The sequence below is a fragment of the Rhinolophus sinicus genome, linkage group LG01 (assembly GCF_036562045.2).
Source record: "Rhinolophus sinicus isolate RSC01 linkage group LG01, ASM3656204v1, whole genome shotgun sequence".
In the NCBI taxonomy this organism is placed as follows: domain Eukaryota; kingdom Metazoa; phylum Chordata; class Mammalia; order Chiroptera; family Rhinolophidae; genus Rhinolophus; species Rhinolophus sinicus.
In genome coordinates this window covers 61,998,706-62,023,452 of record NC_133751.1, presented here as the reverse complement: position 1 = coordinate 62,023,452, position 24,747 = coordinate 61,998,706, and the positions used below count along the sequence as shown (strand labels likewise).

The 24,747-nt window shown below is 32.6% G+C and overlaps 1 protein-coding gene across 2 annotated transcripts in view; it reads right to left on the bottom strand.

Annotated features, from left to right (window-relative positions):
• Nucleotides 1–24,747, bottom strand: part of IQCB1 (IQ motif containing B1) — a 45,373-nt gene that overhangs the window by 15,232 nt on the left and 5,394 nt on the right. For both annotated transcript variants that reach the window (XM_019729613.2, XM_019729615.2), the window contains exons 4-10: nucleotides 24,284–24,446; nucleotides 22,290–22,419; nucleotides 18,341–18,434; nucleotides 12,935–13,034; nucleotides 5,672–5,850; nucleotides 3,642–3,751; nucleotides 2,908–3,017 (exon numbers count right to left, since the gene is read on the bottom strand). In XM_019729613.2, the coding sequence (XP_019585172.2) occupies nucleotides 2,908–3,017; nucleotides 3,642–3,751; nucleotides 5,672–5,850; nucleotides 12,935–13,034; nucleotides 18,341–18,434; nucleotides 22,290–22,419; nucleotides 24,284–24,446 (886 nt within the window). The remainder of the gene's footprint in view (nucleotides 1–2,907; nucleotides 3,018–3,641; nucleotides 3,752–5,671; nucleotides 5,851–12,934; nucleotides 13,035–18,340; nucleotides 18,435–22,289; nucleotides 22,420–24,283; nucleotides 24,447–24,747) is intronic.

The following is a 24,747-nucleotide window of genomic DNA, read 5'->3' as shown; positions in this document are numbered from 1 at the left end:
GCAGAAAAAAGCCTCCCCAGAGCTTCTCTGATCAAACTAAAAGCAGAAAGGTCTGAGAAATGAGTACCATAAATCCCCCCTCCCAAAGAAGTTTTATGGCCATGAAGAAGATGGAAAGTTGGCGCCAACATGGAACTGCACAAATAATCCATATCTTCCATTAGTTTCCCAATGTATTTACCTTCCCACAGTTTGCTGCCCTTGGGAGCCTAAGACTCCTTTCTTTGCACCTGTCACTTCTCTCCAAATTTATTCTTCTTTGTTAAAATCTCTAAAGCCCAAGTTCTAACCTCCCCACTTTGAGTTACTCATCATGTGAGATTTCTTCCCCACGATGGGCACTGCACAAATAAACTGTTTTCTTTAATCTGGGTTTTTTGTTGTTGTTGTTTGTTATTAGTCTAATTTTCGGGGCCCTAGCCAATGAGTCTAACATAGGTGGAGGGAAAAACATTATTTTCTTCCCCTACAAAGTTAAACAAGTATAACTAAAACACCTATAAGTATCAGCACCCTGATGGAGGTAGGTAAATTGTAAGGTTTCACGAAGGTAACTGGAGCAGCTATTAGCTGCTACAGAAAACTCTGCTGAGTAGTAGTATTTAACAGAAAATAAAGTTTCTGACCATGAAAAATTATTACATAAAAAAGAAACCTCCAAAAAAGTGCTTTAGCAAGGATGTGATGAATCTAGGCCCATAATTGTGAGTGGTAGGCCATCCCTCCCCCCACAAAAAAAAAATGGGAGGGGGAAATTAAAATGAGAGTATGACCTGACCACAAAGATATACAGAAATAACCTTTGCAGAAAGCCCAGCTATAAAGGAAGAGAAATTTGCATAAACTGTTGCAACTAATAAAAGAGGAAAGGTATTGAAGCCTGGAGCAAACTTGAAATTAAACAGAACCCAAAGGTTAAAACTATACTTCAGTCTTTCCTAAAACTTCAAAATCAAAATACTGGAAAGGAAACAAACGCATTATAATGTAAGATTTAAATAATTTTGGCTTAAAAGCTCTTTTAATGGAAATATTTATAACTAATCAGGTTTTGTTACATAAAACAATGGATTTTCTATTTTAAAATAGTATAATATTAATTAGATTTCATAGACATACTTCTAAGTGGACAAAATCTGTAATCCTGGGATACTTTTAAATAAATATTTTAATACTTCAAGAGAAAGTAAACTGACAAATTTGGTAACTATCGTGAAACTAAACATTAAAGGTCTGAACCCATGGTATAGAGGTACCTCTAAATTTAAGAAGATAATAGCTGAGAATAATAGCAAGTAGAATCCATAAGTAATAAATACTTTGAGTTCACCACAGAAGAAAAGGCTAGACTATCTCAGGTACCTGATCAGAAGGATATACATTGCGACTCTCAAAGTATTCACTTCCCAAATTCCTTTGACCAAAGAAATCCTTTTTTTAATGTTTTTTTATGAGACAGCGTTTATGATAGATAAACACTGAGCAATGCTGGAATGGAATATACTTGCCTCTCATGAATACCAGGTCTGTTTGTCTAACTAGATTTGCAAATCTTCAAGGGCAAAAAATGTGCAATATGCATTTCCCCCTACCATTTTCTAAGTGCCAGACAATATACTAAAAAACCTTCATATTATTTTAATCATGTAAGGTACATAGACAATTATTCCCATTTTATAGATGGGAAATTCGAGGCTGAGAAAGGTGGAGCAAGTTGTCCAAGATCATGCAGCCCATAAAGTGCTGAAGCGGGATACAAACTCAAAATTTGTTTAACTCTCCCAATACCTAGCATAACCTCTGGCATATATTCGGCACTTCAAATATGTTTAAAATATATATTTTTTCTACCAACGAAACTCATGCCCAATAATATTAATAACCTATCTTTAAGTCTTCTCTGAAGGAAATTTTCATCAATAAAAAGAAGAATGTCTACTAAGGGATATAGTTAGCCAGTGGATTTAATACCTGCTGCTAACCCATCCAGATTCTTACATGTGTGGAAAGAACACACATGCACACATACACACACAGACACAAAACTTAGCTCCTAGGTCATTTATGATAAAGTAAAGCCATTTCAGAGGTGATTCTCAAGCAGTCTAATTGAAAGCTAAATTTTAGTACACTATTTTGAAATATTTTTAAAACTGAGAAATGCAGCTGCAGTTATTAAAAGAATAGTTTCAGTTTTCTTAAAAAAAAATTGACTTCTGGAACGTGCAAGTTTCAGTTTAGTAAATTAAAATGTAGCTTTCAGTTAGGCTGCATGAGAAATCGCCTCTGAGATGGCTCTACTTTATCATAAACGACTTAGGAGCTAAGTCATTTGTGTGTGTGTGTGTTGTTTTCATTGCCTATAAGAATCTGGATGGCTTAGTCATATCAAAACCTGTGTTGTGTCTTCAGTATTTCATTTTTAGTCTAACTGAAATAGAGATAAATGACAAGCTATGTCATATCTCAATGGTAATATATATCCATGCCATATTTACTGAGGAAAATCAGGTTAATATACTTACATACATATACATGTTTTTGCCATAATTACATACGAACAATTACAGCAATTTTTGGTTTTAAGGGTTTAAGAAGGTAATTGACTATCACTGGCTCCCTCTGTAGGGTTGGCCTGCCAAAAACGTCTCATTAAGTGAATAGGATTATATGTTTGTTACATTAGATTCCTGTCTTACAATATGTTGTTTGCTTTGAAAGTGCATCTGGTTACTGGAATGCTGGTACTCAGAAATGTAAAGAACAAGAATGAAAGTAAGAATAAAAGAAACAGATTAAAAACTTAAAAACAAACAAACCAAAATCCCTAAGTTTTCACTCAGCTGTACTCTAATAAGATATATCTAGCCCTCCCAGATCATCATTCCTCTCACCAAAATTTTTTACCTGAAACTCCTCTGCAAAGTAATCACAGCAGACGGAAGCTTCTTTAATCTCTTTCTAGTTTGGAAACCCTTCCAATAAGCTTGAATCAAGCAAGCTGCTTGATGTAGTTTCTGAAAATAAATGCCAGAATTAATTTAGCGACATCCCTAAAAAAGACTTTTTTGAAGTTCACCTCTTAAAATATCAGGTCTGGGCAAGTGTTAATCTCCATCTCTAATAAATTGGGCAGGAGGCATCATTTTCATAGGCCACGGACAGGGAAGGCCTAAGAATATTAAACCTGACCTCCCAAAGGAGGTTCATTAGGCTCCCTTGGGCAGTCTAGAATGTATTCAAGACATAGTCTGGTTAGCTCCGAATTCTCCCTGATTAATCTTACTTCCCACTCTCTTTACAAGTATTTCATAGTTCTGTTTATTTAATGCTTTAACTAACTCTTTGTTTGACATCTTATGCCTGGCTTCACTTATTCAAAGACTCGAGGTATGAAGAACTCTGTACAGGCAAATAAATAAATAAGTAAATAAAGCCTCTGGGGTTAAAATTCGGTCCATAAATAACCCCCTTTCCCCATCAAATTATGGCTGCTCTGGATCTTAGGGGGAAACAACTAAAGAAAGGGGGAGAGAGAGCAAGTAAAAGATTCAAGAAGCTCTCACTCTCAATATTTTTAAACTAAAATGTTTATTGAAATGTTAGTAAATATCATGCATATTATTTTTGTAATTAAATACCTGCTCTTCTACTCCCTGATAGACCTTAGGGCTTAAAAGGCCAATGAGCTGTCTAAGTTCTTGACTAAACTCTGTCCCAGGCTCTTGTTTATTCAGTAGATTTCTGAGTCCTGAAATAGAATAACAAAGATACAATTACTAATATGAATTAGTTATTTATTCAGTATTAATTCAAGGTGAAAAAGTCTGATTTAGAAACAAATGAATACAAGAATCACAAGATTTCTAGACTGAGGTCTTTAGGATACTCCTCTGTCCGAAGATTATGTGCTCACTTGTGAGATCTGATGCAAAATCTGTGTAGTCAATCTCTTTAACTAAAAAAAGGAGAGTGGTATCATTGTGATAAGTCAAAGAGTAGAGATATATAATTTATTTTCTGTTTGAACATAAATACCTTAAACTGAAATATTTTTTAAACTGACACATTTTTAAAAATATAATCATACTGAGTAAATGCTTAGCCTGTGGAAACACTTAAACAGGTTATTAGTCATTCATTAAAGAAGTTATTATTAAAAATATACAGTAATGTACATAATTTGGGGCCAATTAATAGGTTCCTAAGCAAATTTTATAGAAGTGCTATAACACTAAAATACTGCATTTTCATCCCAAAATAAAAGAGAGTAGTAGTATAAGGTACAAAGTAAGTACAATTCCCAAGGCATGTTGGAATGATGTATTATAATGTATGTATTCAATATAAATAAGTAAGTTACAATGGCCTTGGAGTGTATAATTGGGGAAGCCGCTATCTGGGTCTTTCCATATTTTACACTCTCTTTAAGACTTAAGTTCTTAGCAGCACTAATAATTGTAAAATACCTTGAGGAAGCTGAGTAAGTTCTACTATTGAGAAAAGAGGAGGAGACAGATTATTAAGGTGAAATTCCTTTGTAATGAACTCTGTTGGACATTCATATTTTTATTGAAGACATCTAATTACAAAGTTAAAAATGTGTATCTGGTACAATACTGTCTAGAGGGTTTTATTACTGGCACTTTCTCTCCCCCTCTGTTCTTATAATGAAAAATAATTATAATGTTCACAATAATGACTGTACGAGGTAAGTTACTAAAGTGCCATCAAGAATTATTAAAAGGCCATTATAATAGTTTTGGAATTAAAATGTTTCACATTATATTCAAATCTTTAAAAATTTACATATAATATAACCCCGTATAAATAAGTATATTTTATAACCTAGAAACTATTTCATCACCATGTTGAATAAGAAACTATTTCCTCACCATGTTGAATAAGAAAATAACGAATTCATGGCTCTGGCTAATAAAGAAATAAAACAAAGCCAACATATAGCTTTGCGTGGCAATTAAAAAAAGAAAAAAATATGTGTGATCTTGGATCAATTACCTATTTTTTCCATGCTCTGTTCCCACTGCTATAAAATGAGGATAAGAATATCTCATAGGATTGTTATGAGGATTAAACATTTTAATGCACGTAAAGTATCTGACACATAGTAAATTCTCAATTAAATGAAAACTACTATTTGGGAATGGTAATGCACTATGCTCTTTCCTCCTCAAATTTTCTGACTTTGTATTCACATACATTTGATTTGGAAGTAAGGGAAATGTTCTGTTTTTGAGGAAAGACAGTAAAGAAGTTGAAGAGTAATTATTAATTATGTAAAGATCAAAGGGCTGTCACTCTCTCAAGCACAGTTCTATTTTCTTCAGTTAAGTTAGTCTTGGTAAGGTCACTGATCTTTTTGGTCATTCTTTTATAACTCTATCTAGTATATTCAATGCACAATCTTTTTGTCAAGGAGTAAATATTCATTGTAACCTCATCAACAAAGTACTACAGGCCATCTGCTGAGACATGAAGATAGCTTGATTACATACAGACTTTCTCCTGAATAGATTATGGTATGATGGGATTTTATCTGCACACTTCAATTATCAAGTTTTTCAAAACACAGGAATTTTGTTTTCCATAAACTATCAATTAAAAAGTTATTTTTGAGAATTTCAACAAAAGAAAAAAATATATACACTACCTTTATAGCAGGCACTTGGTCTCAGTAAAATCAAAATTTCCTGATGGGATTCTGCCATCAACAGCAGGAGCTTTGTAGCAGTACTTCTTAGGACTGGACTAGGAGTTGATAAAAGCTTGAAAACAACTTCATCCAAAATTGAATGCAGGGTTTTTCCTTCTATTCTGAGTAAATCACCACTAATAGAACAAAATTTACAAAGTACCATTACTAATTGACACAGATATTGCAACAAATTAAACATAAAAGATTCAGCAACTTGATGCCTGATAGTGGCCTGATCCAAGAAGATAATCAATTTTTTAAATGTATAGCTTAGTTCCATGAATATAACACATTAAATCAATGAATATTTACTGAACTCACTCTGTGTGAGGCAACCTAATAGGTAAAATAAGGAATACAAAGTAGCCAAAGGCCCTTTCCTTAGAAAAATCTACCATAAAATTGTGTAAGAAAATGTGCAAAATATTAAATAGATTCAAAAGCTTTGAGACAACAATAAGAGGAAAACCACAAGACAGTACAGTACATAGTTCATTGCTTTAATGACAGACGTATGAAGACAAAAATGCTATAGGAATTCAATATCATGTACTTAATATAGGAGGAATTTTATCTTTCTTTTGGTATTTCCTTCATTAAACTAACAACCGTATCTTGCAGTTCTGGTATCATGAAAAGTCATCTGAAACTTAGAAGTAGTCAAAAGGGATTACTGGATGTCCTTTTACTCACCTAAGAAGTATGTGCTTACTATTGATTAGGATATTCTGCAGTTCTGTAAAAATAGAGGTGGCTTGTAGAAAAATGAATAATGGCAATGATGATTATCTGAGAGCAAAAGATTCTTACTCAACAATATAAAAGACTTGTACAAAAGAAAAAGTAAAGCTTGTGCCTGATACTCTCAACCCATTCAACTTCTATGATATAATGGTCTTCTGGTTCCCCCTACACTCTCCACCCACAGATTTCTGACCATTCTTCACTGGCTCCCCTTCACCAGTATAAAAGTCATTTCTCCAGGATTCCATTTTCAGCCAATTTCCTTTCTCACTCGATTCATATTTCCCACTGAGCTCATCTTCTCTCATGTTTTTAACTGTCATTTGTAAGCTGATGTGATGACACATAAATCTATAACTCTAGCCCAGAGCTCTTCCAGTAGTTTGTCTAGTCACATATCTATGGACATTTGAGTCATCTTGTCTTCAGCCATTATAAATAAAGCTACTATTAACATTTGTTTACAAGTTTTTGCATGGACCCACTTCACTGCCTGATGAAATATCTGTTCAGTATAACCAATACTGAAGTCATCATCTGTCTCCCCAAACCAACTCCTTACACATGGTTTTTTTGGTTATACCACTGTTGAATTACCAAACATGACACCGAAAATTTAGTGTCATACCTGAACGTGTCTTTTATCCCATATTAAAATGCTTACCAAGAGCTGATGATTTTTTAACAGCTTCATTAAAGTTTGATATACATCAAGCTACACATATTGAAAGTGTACAATTTGATCAATTTTCACTTGTTTTACCACAATCAAGATAATGAACATATCCATCACCCCCTCGAAGTTCCCTGCTGTCCTTCTCTTCTTGCCCTCCTGGCACCCCATCGCAGCTAACCACTGATCTGAGCATTAATTGAGGGATATAAAAGTTTATATTATAATACTGATTTTGGATCCTACTACCCTTGCTATATTCACTGATGAGTTTTAGTAGCTTCGCTGTATATTTCATTAGATTTTTCTATATAGATGACAGTGCCGTCTCTAAATACAGAGCTTTGATTCTTCCTTTTCACATGGATATGTTTTCCTTTTCTTGCTTTACTGTACTGGCTAGAAACTCCAGTACAATGTTGAACAGAAATGATCAGAGTGGGCATCCTTGTCTTGTTCATGATGTATCTTAGCTGTAGGTTTTTCCTACATGCCCTTCATCAAGCGGAGGAAGTTCTACTTTTATTACTATTTTGCTGAGTTTTTCATTTTTAAAAATCAGGAATAGATGTTGAATTTTGTCAAATGCTTTTTCTCCATCTTTTGATATGTTTTTCCTTTTTTAGTTAATATGAATTATATTGATTGACTTTAGAACATTACACTATCTCTGAATTCCTGGGATAAACCTAACTTATTCAAGACATATTAACTTTTTAATATATCGTTGGGTTCAACTTGCTAAACTTTTGTTTAAAATGTTTTGCATCTCTGTTCTTAGTATATTGATAAGTAGTTCTCTCATGTCTTTGTCTGGTTTTGGTATCAGGGCAATGGTGACTTCATATAATAATCTGGGAAGTATTTCCTCCTCTTCAGTTTTCTGGAAATTTGTTTAGGATTGTTTCTTCCTTAAATGTTTAGTAGAATTTACCAGTGAAGAAGCTGTCCAGTCCTGTCTAGTGGTTTAGCTACAAATTCAATTTCTTTATGATTATAGGGATAGTCAGTTTATCTATTATTGCTTCTTGAGTGAGTTTTGGTAGTTTTTTGTCTTTCAAATAACTTGTCCATTTCATCTAGATAAGCACAAAGTTGTTCATATTATTCCCTTATGACACTTTTAATATCTATAGACTATTGTCTTGTCTCTTCTCTAATTCCTAATATTGGCAGTTTGCATTCCCTTTTCCCCCCTAATTAGTCTTATTACAGGTTTATTAACTTCATAGATCTTCTCAAAGAACCAGTTTATGGTTTCATTGATTTTCTCTATTATTGTTGTTTACTATTTTATTTCTGCTTTGATCTGTATCATTTTCTTTCTTCTGCTTACTTTAATTCCCTCTTCTTACTTTCTTAAAGTAGAAGCTGAGGTCAATGATTTGACTTTCCTTCTTTTCCAACATAAGCGTTTAGTGATATATATTTTCCCATTGACTTTACAATATTACATTAGGTATAAATTCATGGGATAAAGTACTGCTTTATTTTTAGATTGACGCGAAAGTAATTGCGGTTTTTGCAATTGAAAATAATTGCAAAAACCGCAATTACTTTTGTACCAACCTAATAGACGCATCCCAGAAATTTGGATGTTTTCATTTCCAATAATTTAAAAGATTTTTATAACTTAATTTTGGTATCTTCTTTGTCCTTTGGGTTATTTGCTTTATTATTTCCCACATATTTGAGAATCTTTTCAGAGATCTTTTTCGTATTAATTTTCAATTTAATTCCATTGAGGGCAGAGAACATACTTTGTATGATTTAAATCCTTTTGAGATGAGTTTTATGGCCCAGAAAATGGTCTATTTTTGAAAATATTCCATTTACATTTGAAAAGAATGTGCAGTTTGCTGTTTGGTAGAGTTTCTAAAAATGCCAATCAGGTCAAGTTGGTTGATATTGTTGTTCAAATCTTCTATAGTCATACTAATTTTTGTCTACTTTTCCTATCAACTATCAAGAGGGATGTATTTACATCTTTCACTTTACTTGTAGATTTCTCTATTTCTCATTGCAGGTCTATCAATTTGTTCTGTGTATTGTGAAGTTCTGCTATTAGGTCAATGAACACGTTTTCTTGATGAATTGATTTCTTTATGATTATGAAATAACTTTATCCCTGATAATATTCTTTACTCTGAAATTTACCTTTTTTGATATTAATGTGGACACTCCAGCTGTATTTTGATTAATGTTAACATAGTGTACCTTTTTTCATCCTTTTACTTTTAAGCATACAAAAAACTGTATGTTTCCATTTCTCTCCTTCCAGAGTTTATACTACTGTTATAATACACTTTATGTTATAAAACCCCACATACATTATTTTTGTAGGAGCAAATGTTATATTATTGTATCATATATAATTATAATACGAAAAATAATCTTAGCCAGTTACACACAATAATTACCATTTCTGATATTCTTCATTTTTTGTGTAAATCTACTTTCCTTTTGGCTGAAGGACTGACTTCCTTAAACATTTCTTGTAGTATGTGTCTGCTGGTGATTTCTGAAGAAGCATTTTGCCTTTGTTTTTGAAACATATTTCCACTGGACATAAAATTTTAGTTTGACACTTGTTTTCATTATTTTAAAAATGCTAGTCTACAAACTTCCAGTTATAAAATAAGTCACACGAATGTAGTGTACAGTACAGGGAATATGTCAATAATATTGCAATAACTTTGCACAATGACAGATAGTTAGATTTATCATGGTGACCACATCATAAGGTATATAAATGTCCAATTTCTATATTGCACAATTGAAACTAACATGATATTGTATGTCAACTGTAATAAAAAAATCTTATAAATGTTCTCAACTATTCTTTTGTTTGCATTGTTTCTGATGAGAAAATTGCTGTCATCCTTATCTTCATTCCTCTGTATACAATACCTTTTTCCCTCTGGCTGCTTTTAAGATTTTCTCCTTATTACTGGTTTGAGCACTTTGATTACAATGTGCCTTCTTCATTTTTATTGTTCTTCGTGTTTGATGAGATTTTTGAATCTGCAAGATTATAGTTTTCATCAAATTTGAAAATTACCATCAACTATTTCTTCAAATATTTTCTTTAGGTACTGATAGGTACTGATTATACCATACAAAGCTATTTGAGATAGTGCTACAGATCACTACTGATTCACTGATGTTTCCTTCTTTCCCCTTCTTTCTTTTTCTCATTTGTTTTGTTTTCTTTCTCTTTTCTTTCTTTCATTTTTAAATTACATTTGTTTCATCTTGGGTAGTTTTCTACTGCTAGTCTTCAAATTCACTAATCTTCTGCAATGTTAATCTGAGATTAATCCTATCTAGTGTGTTTTTCATCTCAAACATTGTAGTTTTCATGTCTAGTTCAGTTTGGGTCTCATATACATGTATGTCTCAATTTAACTTCTTGAACATATGGAATATAGCTATAATAACTGTCCTAATGCCCTTGTTTGTTAATCATAACATATATATTAGCCTTGATCAACTGATTCTTCTCATGATAGATTCTATGTTCCTGCTTATTTGCATGTCTGGTACTTGTATGAATTTTGTCTTGCGGGGTGCTAGATATTTTTGTATTCCTAAAAATATTTATTTTTATTTTTTGGCTAAAGATTTCCAAGTACCATGTAAAAATCATATGCAACCAATGATTTAGCAAAATTGGTAATGCTTCTGATGAAAAAAAAACATCAGTAACATTTTGTAAAACCAAGTCACCTGCTGATTTGTAGTATGTTTTATATAGCATAGTTATGATTGTAGACTCTATCTAAACATTGTCAGTTTGCAGCGACTACAAGAAATTATCACTTTGTATTCCTAAAGAAAAAGGGAAAAAAAGATCAATGCAAAGATTCTATGAAGGCATAAGTGGGATTTTCTTATCCTTTTAAAGCCAAGCCAAAGCATGACCATTTCTGCTAAATTTCCTGCCCTGTATACTTTACAATAAAAAATATTTTAAGATGTAGGCAATTTCAATAACCAGATGCAGTTAAATTACTTGGAAATAATTTGATTATTTTGGGTCCCGCTCTTGTTTTGTTTGGATGGTCCAGAATAGTACTCAGTCTAGTGCTAATTATCCCTCACTACCGAGGTGAAAGCTTCCTGAGTACTCTACCCAATGTTCCACTATTCATGAGGTTTTCCAGTTTGGCTATTGGAATCGGCAATATTCTGGCTCTGTGTAAGCTTCTGGTACCACTCCTTTTAATCCTTTTGGATTACTGTTTTCCCTGACATTAGGTAGTTTCCTCCCACATATGTGCTCATCAGTACTTTACTGAATACTTGAAGGGAAACTTCTGCAGATGTCTGGGGTTTCTCTATGTGGCTCTCTTCTGTGAAATTCTGTCTTGTGAACTCTAGCCATTTTGTTCTCCTCAGACTCTTAGCTCTATCTCTTCATCTCAGCCTGGCTGAGATAACCCTTGCTACATCACAGCCTGGAAACGCTCTCAATGCTGTAAGTTAGGGAAATTTTTACATTCACCTTGTTCATTCCTTTTTCTCAGGCAGGGCTCACTTTCTTTGATTGATGGAAGTCTAGTTTCTTGAAATTTGTTGTTTCATGTTTTGCCTGATGTTTATTTTTCTTCAGGTGGTAGGGTAAACCTATTTCTATTATTTCATCTCGAACACAAGTGGAAGTGAAGTCCTAATGATTTTAATTCATTAGTTTTTAAAATCTATTCCCCGGGTACCAGTGCCCAAGGCCAAGATTTTATTACTTCACTTGGAATATTTTGGTTTCTTCCTCTAATTGTCTTCTTTGTCTAGTTTTGTCCCCCTTAAATCTTTCCTCTACAGTGACCAAAGTGACATAACTGAAATGTAATCTGACCATTTTCATCCACTTTTAAAATCTTTCAACAGTCTCCATTGGCTACAGGATAAGATTTAGCTCCCTTAACATAGCATATAAGCTCTTCGTGACTTAAGTCTCTGCAGAACTTGCTAGCCACCTCCACAAACCAACCTTTAAATGCTGGCAACAATCAACTGTACCTACTTTTCACCCTCAGCATTTTTTTGTTTTAAAAAACTCTGTGCATTTGCTTTCGTTGTTAACCTCTGCCTAGAAATACTGCTTTCTCTTCTTCCTTCCTGAGTAATTTCTCATCCTTAAAATTTCATTTCAGGTGTTACCTTCTCCAGGAAGCATCTTCCCTCAGTTTGCCTTAGGAGCTCCTCTAACACTGAGCACACCTTTAACATCGTAACTTAATCCACTATAATATAATTATGTTTCTGTGTCAGTCTCTTCCACTACATTGTAAGCTATTTAAAGACAAGGTTTTTATCTTAATGAACTTTGTAAACATATTGGGCACAGAATAGATGTTTAACAAATCCATATTGAACTCAAAGAATCAATTATTTCAACTGTGTATGCTCTGCCTTTTCATTTTAACCTGGGGAAATTGCCTATTACTTCTTTTATGCCCTTCTGTAGCACTTGGCACAATACTGAGCTTGCAGTTTCCTAAACAAATATATGATTAAGCATTTTTTTATCGTGATCCCCAAATTTTTCTTCAGATATCACAGTACTTCTTCTTCTCTAAGTGTGAGATTTGGTCTAAAATCTTAAGCTTTGAGATAAGATACCAGTTCAATAATAAATTTCCAGTTTTTTAAAGTATTTTATGTTCATTTTTTTCTGAAAGACAATGGTAATAAGGGTCATGTACAATCCATATGCAATTGATTTCAGCAAGACTGGAATAATATCGGTAATGCTCATAAAAAATAAAAAATCATAAATATTTGTAAAACCAAGTCACCTGTTGATCTGTAGTATGTTCTGTACCATAGTCATGACTGTAGATCCTATTTGAACATTATCAGTTTGCAGTAAGAGCAAGAAATGATCACTTTGTAGCACTAAAGGAAGAGGGAAAAAAAAGATTAAAACAAAGATTCTACGGTGATACAATTGGGATTTACTCGTCCGTCCAAAACTAAATCAAAGCATGACCATTTCTGCTAAACTTCTGCCTGTGTATATTTTACAATAAAGAAGATTGTAAGATAGGCAATTTCAATAACCATAAACAAGCCATTCTATTTTTATGAAGTTATTATAGAGAGCACCCACAAATACCAACCTAAGAATCTCGTTATCTCCTTTTAACTGAAAAATAAAATATAACCTATCCTAAATCTGAGTCTCTTTTTCTAGTAGTAAATTTCAGTGAATAAAATCAAATTTCCTGTGAAGAAATGGAAATGATACAGATGACTATAATCACATCCTTAAAAAATTTAATTGTTATAAAATGTATCATGTTTGCTAATATCTTGTCTTAAATAATAATAAAACCATTAACTATAAAACATTTATTTTTTTTTGTTTATAATTTTTAGGCTCTGAGCAGTCAGTTATGAAGACTTGGCATTGGATCCTTCTGCAAATTGTTTAATCTCTTGCAACATCCATTTCTTCATCTGTAAAACTAGAAATAATAGTTGTCTCACAGGCTACTGTAGAATGTCCTAAACAGGGTAGGTTCCCAGTAAATGTCAGTTTCTATTCCCTTCTCCACGGAGTGATCAGGATTTTAATTAATGTAGGATCAGGTATGCTGACAAGGAAGCTCTGTGAACACTCCTCTAGTTTCCACAGAACAACTTACTCTTTTCTTCTTTCTCCCTCCTGAAGGAAACATATTTCTTTCACCTACCAACTATTGTTCTTCATTTCTATTTATAGTCTAATATTTCAGTATTTCACAAGAAACCAATTTTTAAAATGTTTATCAACTTTAAAAACTAATTCCACTATGAAATATTTCTATAACTTATTTTCTTTTACTTCAATAATAAAAAAAATTATCTGTAGCTGGAGTAAGTACTCATATATCATTCCATTTTTATCTAATTAAAGATGTTTTATTAACTAATTAGTTTGAATTCATTGAAATCAGTATATAGTGTGCATGTATGTTTTTTCTAAACTGGAAAAAATGATAAAATAATTTTTTAAAGTCATTCCATTTTATTTATAATATATTATTATGCAACTTAGTTCTGAGCCCCTAATCTGTTTTTCAAATGTAGTCAGGTAACTATTTGGTCCCCCAAACAAAAACTGATACTTTTGCCAATTTATTTATTTAAACTTTTTATAAGTTTCAAACCTACATGAGAGTATAGTATAATGGTCCTGCATGTACCAGTCACTCAACTTCAACAATAATCAACTCAGCAAACCTTGCTTCACCTACCCCATCTATTTCCTGTCTTCCATTCTATTTTGAAGCAAATCCAAGACATCAATTCATTTTATCTACAAATATTTCAATATATAGTCACAAAAGATATGAATTATTAAACAAAACATAACCATTATCTAACATAAATAATCATAATTCCTTAATTTTATCAAATATCCAGTTAGCGCTCCAATTTCCAGTTGTTTTGTGAATTTTTATAAGTTTGTTTGAATCAACATTCAAAATAAGATCCACACGTTGTAACTGATTATATTTCAATTTCTTTTAACGTATGGATTCTTCCTCTACCTTTTTATTTTCCTTGCAATTTACTGACAAAACTATGTCAACTGTCCTATAAGCTTTCCACTGTCTATTTTTGCTAATTGCATTCCTGGGGTATAATTTAGTATGTTTCTCTGACCTTCTATAAACTGGTAGTTGGAGCTAGAGGATCGAAATTATTCAGGTTTGAATTCTGGCATATACATTTCATATGAGAGGTTATGAAGGACCATTAGGAGGCACTTAATATCTGGTTGTCTCTCCTAAAATGTTGACAGTGAGGCACGATTAATTTCTAAATCTGTTAATTCACTAAGGGTTGCAAAATGGTGCAAATCTATCACTCCATTTTTACTTATAGTTGGAATATTTTTACAAAGAAAAATTTCTCATCAGTATGTAAGAAAAGGCAGAATAAATGCTGGATTTTCTACCAAAATGAATTGGTTCCCTAGCAGACTCTAATGGTAATTTTTAAAGAGTATCACTATATCTGATGTGTTTCAATCCTCTATAGTTATTATCCTGATTGCTGTTCAAATTTCCCATTTTTGGCTAGTAGAAGCCTCCTCATGTTGATTCCTCCTGAGTCCTTTTAACAGAATCCTAAGACTTTGATTGCCTCCTTCCTATCTGGTATTGCAGATATTTCAGAATTACCTTGCATATTTTCTCCTCTGGACCTATAGTTAGCTATTTCTCCAAGTAGCTAAATCTTTTTAGAGAAAAGGTTATCAGATACCCCAATTTTGCCCCAATTTATTTTTTGTATATGAATTTTACAATCATTAAATTTAGCTTTTTTAACCCAGAATATTTTTATTATTAAATTTACTGGGGTGACATTGGTTAATAAAATTATATAGGTTTCAAGTGTACAATTCTATACATCATCTATATATTGCATTGTGTATTTGCCACCCAAAGTCAATTCTTCTTTCATATAGTACAGTATTTGATCCCCTTTACCTCTTCTACATCCCTCCTTTCCCGTTTCCTTCTGGTAACCACTAAACCATTAACTGTGTCTGAGTTTCTGCTCGTTTGTCTTGTTCATTTGTTGCTTTCAGTTTTATCCCATGTGAGTGAAATCATATGGTTCTTGACTCTTTCTACCTGACTTATTTTGCTTAGCAGGATAACTTCAAAATACATCCATGTTGTCACAAATGGCAGTATTTCATCTTTTCTTATGGCCAAGTATTCCATTGTATATTGCACATACCCCATCTTCTTTCAATCATCTATTGAAGGACACTTCAGTTGTTTCCATGTCTTGGCTACTGAGAATAATGCTGCAACAAACATAGGGGTACATATATCTTTACAGATAAATGTTTTCAGGGTTTTTTTGGTTGATACTGAGAAGAGGGATTGCTGGGTCATATGGTAATTCCATTCTTAATTTTTTGAGGAATCGCCATACTGTTTTCCATAGCGGCTCTACCAGTTTACATTCCCACCAACATTCTATGAAGGTTCCTTTTTCTCCACAACCTCTCAACACTTGTTAGTACTCATCTTGTTAATAATAGCAATTCTAACAGGTGTGAGGTGGTAGCTTATTGTGGTTTTGATTTGCATTTTCCTAATAGCTTTGTTGAGCATTTTTTCATGTATCTGTTGGTCATTTCTGTGTCTTCTTGGGAAAAGTTACCTGTTCACATCCTCTGCCCATTTTTAATTGGATTATTTGTTTCTTTTGTTGTTGAGTTGTACAAGTTCTTTATACACTTTGGATATTAGCCCCTTATGGGAGGTGTTGTTTGCAAATACCTTCTCCTATTTGGTTGGTTGCCTCTTTGTTTTGTTGATGGTTTCTTTTGCTGGTCAGAAGCTTTTTTAGTTTGATATAGTCCCATTCGTTTATTTTTGCTTTTACTTCCCTAGGCTTTGAGGTCAAATTCATAAAATCCTCTCTAAGCAAGGTCCATAAGCTCAGTACCTATATTTTCTTCTATTGTTTCCAGTCTTATATTTAGGTCTTTGATCCATTTTGAGTTAATTTTGGTATATAGTGACAGATAGCAGTTTAGTTTCATTCTTTTGAAAGTGGCTTTTCAGTTCTCCCAGCACTATTTATTGAAGAGGCTTTCTTTTCTTCATTGTATGTTTTTGGCTCCTTTGTCAAAAACTATATGTGAGTTTATATATATATGTGAGTTTATTTCTGAGTTCTCAATTCTGTTACATTGGTCTGTATGTCTGTTTTTCTGCCAGTACCATGCTGTTTTTGATTATTGTCACTTTGTAGTACGAACTGAAGTTAGGTAGTGTGATACCTCCAGTCTCGTTATTTTTTTTCTCAGGATTGCTTTGGCTATTCAGGGTCTTTTGTGATTCCACACAAATCTGATAATTTTTTTGTTCTACTTCTTTAAAAAAAAATGTCTACTGATATTTTAAATCTACTGATGTCCAAGGAACACTGTCATTTTTATTATAGTTACTATTTTTGAAAAGGAATATGGCCTATTTTTGAAAATTTCAAATATTCTCTCTTGCTGTCTGTTTTTACTAGGTCTTTTACTTCCCACTATAGTAAGAATAAGTAGTTCATATTTTTGGTAAAATAGTTCTTTAAATGGAGGACTTTATAATATTTGTGCCATAATGGGAAATATTTTTTTTTTAATATCTAAGCATGTTACTTAGCCCTATACAAATATAGCCAACAAAAGCATTAGTTATGCTAACTGAAAGTAGTTGCCTTTGGAAAATGGGAAATAGAGTGAACTGTGAGGACGAGGGATTGTGTTTTTTGTTTAATAATCCCTATAGAACTTTTGACTCTTTAAAATTATGTGCATGCCTAATTCTGAGAGAAAATTTAAATTAAAAATAAAAATTCAGTTCAATTTTTACTAAAATAAATCAATGGTCTTATATATTCTTAAATACTTATATTTATCTTAGATTAAATCTTTCAAGAGAATAGAAATGCTGCCATGAGTATCATTAAGATTACCTTCTCAGTCTGAAGAAAACATAATATAACACTACCATATATGTATATGCAAGTGTAGACATATTCTGTAAAATAATTTTCAAATTCAGTAAAATTGCACTATATAAAAGCTTACTCTTACATGAAAAATCTGAGTTAAATTATATCTGCTCTGTACATAGGGATTTCTCTCACACTAAGTCTAAAATACAACTGTACTCTTTGAAACGTAAAAAAAATTTCTTCCCTAGACAATTACTAACATTATCATTAATTCTTTGCTTAATTTTTATTAAATTTATTGGGGTGACATTAGTAAAATTATATAGGTTTCAAGTGTACAATTCTATAATACATCATCTATATATTGCATTGTGTGTTCACCACTCAAAGTCAATTCTTCATCACCATATATTTGACCCCCTTTACCCTTTTCTACCATTCCCCCCCTTTACCCTCTGGTTAGCACAAAATTATCTTGGATTTGCTAAATAGACAAAGCTAAGGAGAAAGTTATATTTTAGCAATTTTCCCCTTAATATTCATATTCTTAATGTTAGCTATTTAAAGCTGGAATGTCCAAATGGGCATTTATTTTGTGTGTGGAGTTACTTCATTATGGTTTTATTTAATGATAGTTACATATATAGGTAATGAGGTACTTATTTTTAGAAAAAAAGATCAAACTGTTAGCAGGTGACTTTACAATGATTATAAGTTACATTAAAACTCTTTTCTCTTACCATTTTGGATAAGTTGAACATGGCCTCCCAATAGCCAGAAGAGAGAATCAGTCACAATTTGGAAAAAGTGTAGCAATTTATCTTTTTCTTCACCCTGAACACACACACACAAACACACACACACACACAAAACAATTTACTGTTTTGCAGTTGCTTTATTAAAAAAAAGGGAGAGACTTCTCTCTGAGGAGTTAAAGGACCTGGTTTAGGGATCTAATTAGCTATTTATGAGGTACGTGAGCTTGAAGCCTTTAGTTTCTTAATTTATAAAACTTGTGGTTACTGGCTAGTAATACCTACTCTACCCAGTGTTATCCAGAGGCCAAATAAGACAATATAAGTAATATAAGAACTACAAGCGGTTTCACTAGAATTTCTCAACATTGGCTTTACATGAGAATCATCTGTGAAGTTTTGTTTTTGTTTTGTTCTTGTTGTTTTAATATACCTTTGCACAGACTCTGGTGCAAACATACTGACTTTGAAACTCCAAAGTTAAAAGTCTGGACATCTGTATTTTTATAAAGTAAGATGGGTGATTTGGTTATGCAGCCAAGGTTGAAAATCGCTGCAATATGCAAATGTAGATGTCAACAGGTAAAGCATTATTATTAGCGCATTTCAGTTGTATCTTTTACTCTGACTGCATGAGGGCAGAGACCATGTTATTTAGCTCTCCACTATAAACTCAGTTCTGACACACAGTAAATGCTCAATCAACACTTATTCAATAAATGAATGACAGTTTTTCCTGCTTCTTCCTTTGTAGAAGGTAGAATGAGAAATTATTCCAGATTACAGTATGTGTCACAATGGGTAATAAGAAACAGACTCCTTTCATAATTCTCTCATTTATTGGCCATGTAACTTTAGTGGAAAGTTGTATGAAGACCACTAATCTTTTTCATGTCCTGAATGTTTGCACTGCAGCACAAAAGTAATGACGACAACAGCAAAAACATTATGATTGCTATGATTATTCTTTGTAATAATGAAAGTATTTTCTTCCAATTATTCTACCACAGGGTTAGACAGGTGCTTAAATGGACACGTGCTAACTTAAATGTAAGATAAAAAAAGGAAACATGTCACATTAGATCAAGAATCCCTTTAGTCCAATAAACTGCCTTTGCTAGTTTCACCAAAACTCAAGCAGGTAATCCTCACTGTTGTCAATCTCAAAGGATAGTGCTAGACTCCTAGACTTCCTACTTTCCTTAAAAACCCCATTCAATGTCACTTCTAAATTCATGGCTTCTGAGACTGGTTAACAAAATTTACCCTTAAATCACTTCAAAATTCTTGCATAGGTTTTCTATTCTTATATATATATATATACTGAAGGTGCCAAAAAAATGTATACAAGTGGACACTGGTCACCATTGCTCAAGCAGTAGTTCACTGTAATCAGAAGTGTCTGGACACGGATGGTTTTAACCATTTTGAGCACCTCTTGTAATTGCAGAAGTCAAATGTGACTTGTATTCATCTTTTGGTATAGGTATATATTATTACAATTTTAAGTTTTCCTTTCTTAAAATGTGTATACATTTTTTTGGCACCCTCTGTATATACGTGTGTGTATATACATATGTATGTGCATACATATATGTATATAGGTGTTTATATTTTAACCAGTTTGCAGCTTAGGCCAGAACGTCCAGTGTATGTCCCACCATGTGATCTAGGACCTATATGCTAGCTAATTAAAAATATACCTGATTGGGAAAACACCTAGGTAGACAGAACGAATAAATAAATTCAGTTTTCTTTTTTTTTTTTTAAATTCAGTTTTCTTGTTATCTCCTTTTTATCCCCATTTTAATTTTCCCCTGTGGTCAAGTAGCTCTACTTTTCTGTAGCTGATTTACTCCCTTTGATGTATTACTAAAGAATGTTTTTATCTCATACATTATCATGCATTTGTTATTTAAAAAAATCTAACACTTTGTATTAAATAAGTTTTAGACACATCCTCTTCTCAGCATTAAAAGTAGGACCACTATAGGCAATTATTCTGAAATCTATAGATGTGCTTATAGAATGCGTTAAAAACTAAGTATCTCAACATTTGTAAGGCTTTTTTTTTAGCATAAAATATGCATAGTGGATTAAACCCAACATCAGCAATTTAGTTCCAGCAAAACATCATTCAGTTTTCAATTTGAACTCTAGTTATTTTATAGGTTTGTTTGTTCTTAATTAACATCGGACAGGCCTTTAGCTGATAAGTATGAAGAACTTTTTATATCTATACAAATACCATAATGAAGAATGCGAATGTATAATGATAAGTATTAAAGGACTATATAAATAACAATATACTAATTATTATTGCACTTACAGGGGGAGTATTAAATAAAAGTACTCTGAAGAAAACATAAAGCCTTCATAATGGTCTGAGCTATTCATGAGATAGAAATCATTTTACAAAGGAGAAACAGGTACAGTGAAATCAAGTGATTTGCCTAAGAACCCAGAGTTAGTCTGTGACACAGCCAGAAAAAGAAATCAAGTCCAACAAAATTTCCACAGTTCATACCACTTTAATTAATCTGAATTAAATTAAATCTAGCGAAAATGCAAATATTGATTTAGTGCTAGCATCCTTCAAAATGTCAATGGAGATTCTACAAGTGGAATTTGTGACCTATTGCATAGAAAGCACACACTCTACAACTAAGTTAAATTCGCTGCCAAAAATACTTCTTGTACTCAAACCACTATGTTGTCTATCACGTGGTATGTCTCATTCACCTTCACTCATATAATTTCATTTGCTTTTTAATTAAAGATGCGTCTGTCTTTCTACAAGAAATATCTAAAGATCTTGTCTACTTTACTAGCCTGGGAGTTTTTCAAGTGAAAGATTATGTCTATGCCTTATATACTCAAAGCATCTCAAATAATACTTAATATTGTATTGGTGACTTGGTTATTTCTCTTCGTAGTTTACAAGAGTTGTGACTCTGCTCAATCTCTGATGTAGCAGTAGGCCCAAATGTACATATAGCCAAGGAGTTTCAGCCTTACAGACTTATTCTTTATATACTCTCTAACCAAACTGATCTAATTGACGTTCACAGAACATCATACACAACTGCAGAGTTCACATTCAAATATACAGGGAGTCCTTGCTTTTGCATGGTACCATGTTAAACAAAACTTGTGCATATCAAAACCTTTACATGGTTGATACGTGTGAGTTTCAGTTAAGATGGCACTGTGCAAAACAAGGACTGCTTGTAATAGAACATTCACCAAGATAAAACACGTGGAGAACCAAAAAACAATTCTGAAAAGAATTTCAAAGGATTGAAATGATACAGAGTATGATATCTGACAATAGAATTAGAAATGCGTAACAATAAAACATCAATAAAATTCTCAATTTTTTGGAAATTAAGCAGTATACTTCTAAATTAATTAGAATTCTTAGTTTTAAATCCTTAATTCCATGGGTCAGGGGGAAAAAAGGGTGCATATAGCATCTAGCCCAATTCACCCAAGAAATACTTGTTGGATTCAATCGACCCTATGTTTGGGTTGAAATATTTTGACTAGAGAAGATTTGAAAGATTAAATAGAAAGTTTACTTTTATTCTTCACCATTGGAGTTATTGAGAAACGCCTTGAGCTTACAGAACTATACATTCCTCTACTGTTAATTTAAGTAAAAGGTATATTTTAGGAAGATGCTATAAAAATAAATGTCCATAGGTGCTGCTCAAAGTTGAGCAGATCCTTCAAAAACTCATACAATATGGTTCAGCCAATACTTAAAAATTTTTAAATGTTGAGTTTTTTTGGTTATAACTTTAAAAATGTTTGAATTGACTACTCTGATTGTACTTTCAGCCAAATTTTGCACATTTGAAAAATAATGTGGAACATCTTCTCAAGAATTAAACTGGCTACAAAACACAAGACACTAAATAAACACATATACCTTAGCTGCATTGATGAAACATGTTTGCAATTGCCTCCCCAAAATCAGAAAATTTTCCGCAGCTGATGGAAGTAATTCATTGTAAAATTCCTCTGCATCTTCTCCTGGCTCTAAGCCCACACAGCAATGGCTGAAATAAGAGCACAAGTTTGTGACTCAGGTTGTGTTAATTACAAATTTCAATTGCATGCTAAAGCTTCTATAGACACTGTGCCTTAATGAGAATTTTTAGTATCTTTCTTTGGTTGCCAAGCCAATAAAGAACTTTTGCTGAAAAATTACGTAACAACTTTCTAGAAAAGTATTAGTTGTGACTTTACCTGTACTTTAGAGCCAGGACTCATATGTCCTAGAAACCTACTTGTCAAACCCCCAGGAAACAAAATACACTTAGCTCACAATAAAGAGAAAGAAGGCAAGCTTTCAGTGAATGGGCTACAAACACTCTAAAACCAATAGGCTACCTTGAGAGTCTAAGTCATGAATAACATTTGTGTTAACTGATACATTTTAGACATCCAATAGCTGAAAAATACCCAGGGTGAGATTAGTTTTCAAGGGATAGATTAGGAGATCAAACACTAATTTTATACCAATTCTACTTTCTAATAGATCTATTTTTCCTAAAATCTGCATAATATCTGATGGCATATTTCTTATATCAGAAGGGGAAACAGTAAAAACCTAACTCTAGTAGGAACACTTTAGAGAAATGGGTCTTGAAACTTCACATAAAAATCACTCCCTGGGTATGAAATGAGTATATTCAAAAGTCTCAATAAAAAGTATTTGTGTAGACTATACCAAAAAAAGTCCCCAACCCAAGAATGGTCCCTAGGTGTGTCCTCTAATAACTGTTGTTTGAGGCTTTTCCACAACATGTGCAGACACTGATGAGCAAAAGTGACTACCTACTCAGTATGCTAAAAACTTAACTGGCTAATGTCCAATGCATCATGTTTTATTTTTGTATTTTTTGCACATCAATTCCTAAAGTTAACGGACTAATGGTCACATGTATCAGTTTGTCTTTTCTGTTTGGTTCCTAAAGTTAATTATTTAAGAGTACCTATTATGACTGAGAACAATAAATGAAATTTTTTTGTACATTCACAAATATAGGGATTCCACTCAGGAAAGCCTAACTCAATCAATATTTGCATGAGTTAACATACCTAATTAAAACAAAGACATGAGGCTTTTCATACTTAAAGAAACAATCTTGAAAATCAAAGTATAAAAAGGAATATTATGCACATTTGTTAATTTTCTCTAACAGTGTTGAATCTGGCCTTTATGTAGTAACAAATTGAGAGTAAGCAGTTTTAAAAGATAAGATCCAATTAGAAAAGCACATTTTCAGTTACTTAAGTAGGAAGTGGCTTACACACTGAGAACATCTGGTTTATTTTATTGCCTCCTTTAATTAAAAGAGTATAATCTCTTTTCATTTCTAGTATAGTAGATCAGTAAATGCTGCTTCTAAATTTTATTGACAGGATTTGAGTTACCTAAAAATATACAGTTGAGATAGCTAAATCAATACAAAGTGGAATGAATAGTTTCTGTATCTGTTCTCCTATAGTACTTTGCTTATGCCTTTCATTTCAGCATGTTTCATTCTGCTTTGTATGATATATTCATATGACCAATCCCAGCTCTATTGTAAGTTTTTCCAGTATACAGCCAATGCCTTAATATCTTCATTTCTTCCTATATTCTTTAGTCAATAGTCTATGGACACTTGGAATTCAGTGGTGAGCAAAAGACATGATCACCATCTTCATAGAGCTTATGGAGCAAAATCTGGACAGTGAAACATTCACAAATACATAGTCATGAACAAAAAACATAGTACGAAGAAAAAGTACATCCATAACCTACCACAGGAGGTTGCCTATGCTTGTTACACAGATGAATAAAAAGAAGCAAATCTTGAAAGTAAAAATCTACTATATCCCTTAAGAACAAGATAACTTATTGCTTCATTTTACCTTAGTATCTGTGTAAGCTGGGAAATTGTAGTCCAACTGCCCTGGATTCGAGAACAATCTTGACTGAGGACCAAGAGGCAATACTGAACGAGGTCATAACAATATATATCTTGTTTGATTTTCTTCAACTCTGAGCTTCCTAAAGGTGTGTTGTTTAATATTTCTAAGGCAAAAAGGAAATAAGATATACTTATTTTTGCTTAATAAATCCAAGAGCTCTCTGTATTTTTGTGTGCATGATTTTTTTTTTATTATGGTTCAGAATAAATTTTTTTATTAGTTTCAGGTGCAAAACAAGATAATTAAACATCACTCATGAAGTGATAATCCCAACAAGTCTACTACCCATCTGATACTGTACATAGCTATTACAATACAATTGATAAACCTGTATTTTTATACAGGTTTGAATAACTAAAAATACATAAAAAAAAAAAAAAAAATCACTGGTTTATCATGATCTT